General features: G+C 33.9%; 1 protein-coding gene across 1 annotated transcript; it reads left to right on the forward strand.

Annotated features, from left to right (window-relative positions):
• The first annotated feature begins 3,989 nt into the window (after nucleotides 1-3,989).
• Nucleotides 3,990-6,591, forward strand: LOC114287617 (protein FAR1-RELATED SEQUENCE 5-like). The gene is made up of 3 exons (XM_082890134.1): nucleotides 3,990-5,866; nucleotides 5,967-6,265; nucleotides 6,569-6,591. Exons 1-3 carry the CDS (start codon nucleotides 3,990-3,992, stop codon nucleotides 6,589-6,591), a joined length of 2,199 nt encoding a protein of 732 aa, XP_082746260.1.
• Nucleotides 6,592-7,984: the final 1,393 nt, after the last annotated feature.

Genomic DNA, 7,984 nt, shown 5'->3' on the forward strand with positions numbered 1-7,984 from the left:
AAAGCGTACACAGCAAGCTAAGGCAAGACACATTGGCAAGTAATGACATCGGCTAAGGTAAAAGCTCGGCAACAGGGTAACAAAGACATCGGCTAGGGAGGACGACACTTGACTAAGCTGTGCCACACCTTGGCCGGGGTGTGTCACACCTCGGTCTAGGCCATACCTGCCCAAGGACAAGGATTACTAAGTGCAAAACATCTCGACAAACATGCCCGGGGTGAAGATGGGGGTCGACCAAGGGGTTCCAAAGTAGTTCTAAATACAAAGGTTCAGATGTGAACTAAGCTCAAGATGACCTCGGCTACACACCAAGCAAGGAACAAAATCATGCAAGCAACACTTAAGCAAAACAAGGCAAGGCAAAACTTTCAAACAACATATCAAGACAGATCATGCATGAATGTATGTAAGTATGACAAGAGTAAGGTGAGGGTTGCTACACAAAGGTAGTAGACTTTCATCTTAGTTATTGTTTATGCAGTTTGTTAATGTCAAAAGATGTACAAAATAATATTTTTCGTACATAGATTCTTTCTTTTCTCCCCACAATCATTAATTTCCTTACGTATTGTCTTCTTTACTAACTCTATTTCAATGTTATGTTTTTGTTTGTTATAGGTCCTCAATTTCTCCATCTTAACGTAGAAGTAAAGCTATACCTCCTCCATCCCTTCGTCTCTAGCGGTTGCATTAGCAGGTGTGTTTTTTAATTTATTTGCTTTTAATTAATAGTAGGGCACTGGCGGGTGTGCTATTTTATTTATTTGTGCTGTCTTTTTTTATTTATTTGTTTATTTTAATTGATAGCAGGGCACTGGCGGGTGTGCTATTTTATTTATTTGTGCTGTCTTTTTTTATTTATTTGTTTCTTTTAATTGATAGCAGGGCACTGGCGGGTGTGCTATTTTATTTATCTGTGCTGTATTTTTTCATTTATTTGTTTATTTTAATTGATAGCAGGGCACTGGCGGGTGTGCTATTTTATTTATCTGTGCTGTCTTTTTTTATTTATTTGTTTCTTTTAATTGATAGTAGGGCACTGGCGGGTGTGCTATTTTATTTATTTGTGCTATCTTTTTTTATTTATTTGTTTATTTTAATTGATAGCAGGGCACTGGCGGGTGTGCTACGTAATTTATTTGTGCTGTCTTTTTTTATTTATTTGTTTATTTTAATTGATAGCAGGGCACTGGCGGGTGTGCTATTTTATTTATTTGTGCTGTCTTTTTTTATTTATTTGTTTCTTTTAATTGATAGCAGGGCACTGGCGGGTGTGCTACGTTATTTATTTGTGCTGTCTTTTTTTATTTATTTGTTTATTTTAATTGATAGCAGGGCACTGGCGGGTGTGCTATTTTATTTATTTGTACTGTCTTTTTTATTTATTTGTTTATTTTAATTGATAGCAGGGCATTGGTGGGTGTGTTATTGAATTTATTTGTGCTGTCTTTTTTATTTATTTGTTTATTTTAATTGATAGCAGGGCACTGGCAGGTGTGCTTTTATTTTGTTTGTTTATTTTAATTGATAGTAGGATATTTGCGGGTGTACTGTCTTTTTTTTAGAGGGAGATGATGTCACAAGAGAAAGATTGAATTCATTTTTGGTTGAACTCAAATTGGTTGAATGACATGTAAATGTCTGGAAATTCTGAACTGATACTTTTGCTTCCCACCCACGACAAAAATAAACATAATTTTGAGGGACTAGAGAAATGTACATGTTTGAAAAGAAAGAACTCTAGGGCAAATACATCACAAGAGAGTCTGGTTCAAGTAAATTCATTAATTTTGATAGACATTTGAAAATTCTATACTGAGATTTTTGCCTACAGCCACCCATCACAGACGAAGCATGAATCCTCTAGAGTGTTTATTTTATTTTATTTTCAAGTGATTCTACATATATAATAATTGCTTCCAAAATTGTGTTGTAAGTAGTAGAGAGAATAAGGTATGGAGGGGATGTAAAATGAGAAGAGAAATAGTTGTAGTCCTATTTAAACCCTCTTTAGGGATAATAAACGAGCTGAACAGTTGATTGTTATAACTTGCTTTGATAACTTTAGCGAATTTTAAAATTTGTTCAACTTTGGTTCGTTAAATTTTCGAGTCGATATCAAATGAGTTTTTGCTCAAGCCGACCTGAAGTAGTTTGGTAGTTTTAGATTCATCAAACAGAGCCGAACAAGCAATTGACTATTCAAGTTTGGCTTATTTACTTAACGAACTGAGCTCGAATGAGTTTTTAATGAGCTGAACATAAGTCGAGCTCAAGTTGTTTGGTTCGTTTATCACTCCTAAAGTTGTTGAAAAAGTTGCTAATGGTTGGCGGATGGCGGTAGCTGGCAACAATGGTTGGTAGCGGTAAGGTGGGACAAATAGGTGACACGTGTATAATTAGGTGGTATTTAGACAAGTAATTAGAAAAGTACGTGACATGTGTACAGATAAATAACATTTGAACATATAGATAAATTTTTGGACAGATAACCTCCTTTTCATTTGAACACGTGTATAATTTTTTTTTTCATTCGAGGGTATAACCTCCTTTTGCTTTCTATTGATGTTTTTATTTTCACTACCATTTTCATTTATATTAAAAAAAAGTAATTTGCTTGGTAGGGATATACATAATATCACTTTTTCCTGAATAATTTTTGATAGGGATATCCCCTAGTATATCAAAAAATTTGCCCCTATGTTTATGTTTGTTGTAATTATAAGAACTCTCTCGATTCTTATTTACTTGGAATGGTGATCCATAAATATATGGGTCCCTCTTATTTTCATAATTAATAGATCTATAAGATGAAAGATTATATCTACAGTATTTTTGAAAATTCTCATTTTGATTTGGTAATGAATATACTTCATAGTCGTTTTGTTTTTTGTAATGAATTAATAGGTCTTTTTCATATGAATTCTCTTTGTTTAAATATTGATTTTGAATTGTACGACATTGATTGATTCTATTTTTCCATTTTGCTGCTATTAATCTAGACCATCTAATTTGAGATAAATGGTATTGATAATGACCTTTTAACCAGTTTTTCTATTGATTCATTCCAGAATTCCGAAGTTTCTTATGTCTTAATTCATAATGAATTATTCCTTGTTTTCCAAAATAATCTTTTATTGAAGTCTTAAGAAAAAAAGACGTTCCACGATATTGAAGAATAGATCTTAACTTGTACAAGGAGGATAAGTCAAAAAAATTCTGTGAATTCTAATTACTAACATTATATATAGTCGAAATAAAATTCATTTTATTTTTATTTGTTTTATTAATTCTTTGCTATAAAGTTATAAGTTTGATTAGTTATTTGCTATAAGTTGGACAGTGTATAACGTTATACGTGCAGGTGTGTTTTAGAGCAATCCAAATACCTAAAAATAACCCAAGACAATTAAGAAAAATACCAAAGAACCCAAATGAATTGCCTTAATGAGTCTCCATATATTTTTATTTATTTGCTTTTTCCTTTTCTTTGTTTCTATTTTATTGTGTTTCTATTGATCAACCAATATTTTGATTGTTGATTACAGAATCATTCTCTATTTATTTTGATTTTCAATAACTATGTCATTAATGGCAAGTTATTGAATGTTTTCAATAACTATGTCATTAAATCTATGTACATTATTCTACTATTGTTTTTGTCTGTTATTTGCTCTTTTACAAAATTCTCTTATGTGATTTTAGGAATTTTCATTCATTTTATAAGATAATGTTATTCTTTTCGTATTGTTTTTGATGTAGTTATCATGGATCCTTTTGGATGTACCAAATTTGAGCGCAAGCTTGAAGATGACGAAGTTTGTGGGAATAAAGAAGAATTAGGTTCCCATGCAAATGACCCTATTCAAAGTTTAACCAAGAATGATGTTCTTGAAATGCAATTCAATTCAGAAGAGGATGCCAATGATTTCTATAATCAATATGCTAAAGTTGTGGGATTTAGCATTAGAAAAGACACGCGAACAATGCAGGCAACAAAGGTTCTTAGTAGAAAATGGGTATGCTCAAGGCAAGGCCAAAGAGCAAAGCAACACTTGGCCCGTATTGATCGAAAAAAAGCTGCCAGGGCATTGACTAGAGTTGGTTGTGATGCTCATTTCCGCATAAGGTACATTCTGGATGTAGGCAAATACATTGTCACTCACTTTAACATGGAACATAACCATCCATTGGCAACATCACCATGTGTGCCATTTCTTCGGTCGCATAGGTTTGTAAAGATCCCCGACAAAGCTCAAGTAAAGACTTTGCACGATGTTGGTGTCAAGACAAGCCAGATAATGGATTTGTCTTTCGCGAACGTGGGCTTTATTCACAAGGATTTGCACAATTATATTCAAGCCGAGCGCAAAGTAGAAATGAAGGATGGTGATGTGGAGTGTGCTTTGGCTTACTTATGTGCAAAAGCTGATGCTGACCCTTACTTCTTTTACAAGTATGACAAGGATCAAGAGAATCGGCTTGACAAATTGTTTTGGGCAGATTCAAGGTCTCGCCTAGACTATGCTGCATTTGGTGACGTGTTGGTCTTCGATACAACTTATAAAACGAATGCATATAACGAACCTTTTGTTATTTTCGCCGGGGTCAATAACCATTTTGAAACCACCATATTTGCATGCAGCTTGCTTGTTGATGAGACAATTGCAACATACACATGGGTTTTGCAGAAGTTGTTAGAGGCCATGGATAACAAAAGACCGGTGTCAGTGTTGACAGATGGGGATATGGCCATGCATGAGGCAATACAAAAAGTCTTCCCGAGTGCCAAGCATTGTCTATGTAATTGGCATATGCACAGAAATGCCAAGCGAAATGTTCGAGTTGATGGATTCGAGGGACATTTCAAGCATCTCATGGATCTTGATGCGAATGAGGTTGTATTTGAGGAAGCTTGGAGTAAGATGGTTAGAAAATATGGCCTTCAAAATAACAAGTGGGTATCAGACACCTACAACAACAAAGGCATGTGGGCTCAGTCATATTTGCGTGGTTATTTTTTTGCTGGAATGAAGAGCAGTCAGCGTTGTGAGGGTATGCATGCTTTTTTCAATGAGCGCCTCAAACGAAAACTGAAACTATTCGAATTTGTTAGATGTTTTGACATGGCCCTTTATCGGTTATGGAACAAAGAAGTAGATGCCGAGGCAAAAACTGACAGCAGTGATCCTTGTCTTACCACAGCACTTCAGCCTCTAGAGAAACATGCAGCAACCATCTTTACCAGACGTTTGTTCTTAATGTTCCGTAATGAAATAATTGAGGAAGCATTGTTGATTTTTGATGGAAGGAAAGAGGAGTTCGATCATCGCATATACAAATTTTCAAAGTACACTGAATTTGGTTCCACATGGGAAGTGTCATACCATCCCGCAACTAACATAATGAAATGTAGTTGCAAAAAGTTTGAGTTCTTGCGACTTCCTTGTAGCCACATGATTTCTGTGATGAAATGTGAACACATGACTGAAATTCCCCCAAGTTGTGTGATGCATCGTTGGACAAAGCAAGCAAGAAAGGTTGGTGAACAACATTGCCAAGCCCAATTCTCTAGCACTCTTACACAGGAGACATGTTTTGGGGTTCTTTGCTCTTTTCTTACTGAAATGTGTTACTATGCCTCACAAACATCTGAAGGATTTGAAGAGGCTAGGAATGCATTTTTCACTATGACATGTCGGATGAAGCAGCTTTGCATGGCCAAGGGAACTAATGTTGATGAAGGAAAAAGTTCACTGCCGCCATTTGGGGTTGGGGATCCTAAAGTAGTGAACACGAAGGGGAATACTGGGGGATCCTACATGGCTAAACCTCGAAAGCCAAGGCGATGCCAATGTTGCAGGTATACATTATAGTGTGCTTTGTGTCTTAATTTTGTTATTGTGAGGTAGTCTTGGCATTTTTGTTCTCTTTAATGATTGGTGATTTACTTGACAATGTAGGGTCGTCGGCCACACAAGGAGAACTTGCCCCCAAAACGATCATAAAACGGGACAAGTGGGTAGCAATTTGTTTGAGGAATATGATGATTATTATCCAATTGGTACTCCCACCCCTTTTACACCGAAGTGTCCCAGGAATAATATGAGGCCATGTAAGACCCACCCTGTGAAGAGACGACTTTTTGTCACTAATGTGGATGCGTCTCCAGTGCAGTTGAGCAAGGATGTTAATGACTTGCATAGTTGCGATGCACAAGTCGTCCAAAATTCAGCGTTCACTGATGTGGATACGTCTCTAGGTGATTACTTTTATGGCATCTTTTCAGTTCAAATTATGTTCATTTTGCTTACATTTGTTTCGCAAATTTCATGTGTGGCTGCTTAATTCTAATTTCTTGATATGCCAAGATAGATTTTAGCTAGAACATTTAGATGTCATAACTAATTATGATGTTTACAACTTGATTATGAAAATAAATAATTTACGAACAGAAAATGACAAAAGAGTGTAATGTCCAATATATCAAAATTCAATTTGTTATGATTTGAATCATAGATTTCAAGTGAACAAACCTTAACGACAATATAATTTGTTTCTGCAGGTGTTGCTGTGGGTAATAGTTGACATGATCGAGCGGGTGATATTGGGAGCTAAACTAAGATTTTTTTTTAAAATTTTTTTGAGAACTTAAATCTGTTAGTATTTTGTATAAATACTCTTAAATGATGGTTGATGGATATTTGTTTTGCTGTATGGAAGTTCATATTTTGTATGCACACTTTTTTTTCTTGAAGAAAGAATTTTGTAAGGAATTATCATTCACCAGACGAGGTTGTAAGAAATCCTACACTACCTTGCAGTAGTAACTCGCCTTTCAATATTGTTGATCTTCCGTCCAGGTTCATCAAAAGAGTTGAATTGAATAAATAGTTGTATGAACTTGACGAAGACTAGAAGAAAAACTCTGCAATATTATTTGGATATGATTGATGGTATAAATGGAAAGAATATTTCTGTTTCTACGTAAAATATTTTTTTTAATTCATCGATTTTATATAGAAAAATATTATTTTTATTTTTCGGCATTTGGTTGACACTTAAAACAAAAATATTTTATTACTTAATTTAGAAATTTTGATTTAATAAAGTGTAATTCATGACTTTTTAGTGAGTTAATATATTTATTTGAAAAAGGTAAGTCATTTTTTAAAAAATGATACAAAAATATTTTGCTTAAAAAATATTTTACTTACTTTTTATTTAGTCAAATAACAAACAAATATTTAAATGTTTTATGTTAAAATAAAGGGAACCTAAATTACTAGCTACTTCCATATCTCTATGTAAGCCCCCATATCTTATCCATATAAGATTGTGATTCACGTTATCATATGTACAGATCTAATTTAATTTATAATTTATTAGAATTCGTAAAACTATAATTTATTAGAGATTCAGAAAAACGAATGTTCAAGTTTTCAACCCAACTACCACGGCCTGCGTTGTCAACCACATGGCAAAGGAGTGAATTTATTTAAACAATTTAAAGTAATGATAGGGATCATAAAAATGGTTATGAAAGATTCTTTGTCGTTACATCACATATATAATAAAATATCTCACATTAATCAAAGAACGAAAAATTTTTATAAAATATTTTATGATATTTTTTCGTGATTTCTAATATTATTTTTTTTATTAGTTGAATTAAAAGAGTGTTCCTATAAATAATGTAAAATTAACTAACGAGATATTGAATTAAGAGAGTAGTCCAATAAATAATGTGAAATTAGCTAATGAGAGAGTTAGGGGTGTAAATCTGGCCCCCAGCCCATGTTGTGCAGTAAGAAAGATCTATGCCAAACTCACCCTCTTATGTCTCAATTTAACGCTCTTTTTTGAAAATCCTTTTGGTTGACAAATTAAGCTGCTAAGGCTCCCTTTATTTATTACTTATTTTAAATGGTTAAAAAGTCATCAACAGATGAAAGGAAAATATCACAAGAAACAAGCATTG

This window comes from Camellia sinensis, chromosome 10 (assembly GCF_055761805.1).
Source record: "Camellia sinensis isolate YWXY chromosome 10, ASM5576180v1, whole genome shotgun sequence".
NCBI classification, from domain to species: Eukaryota; Viridiplantae; Streptophyta; class Magnoliopsida; order Ericales; family Theaceae; genus Camellia; species Camellia sinensis.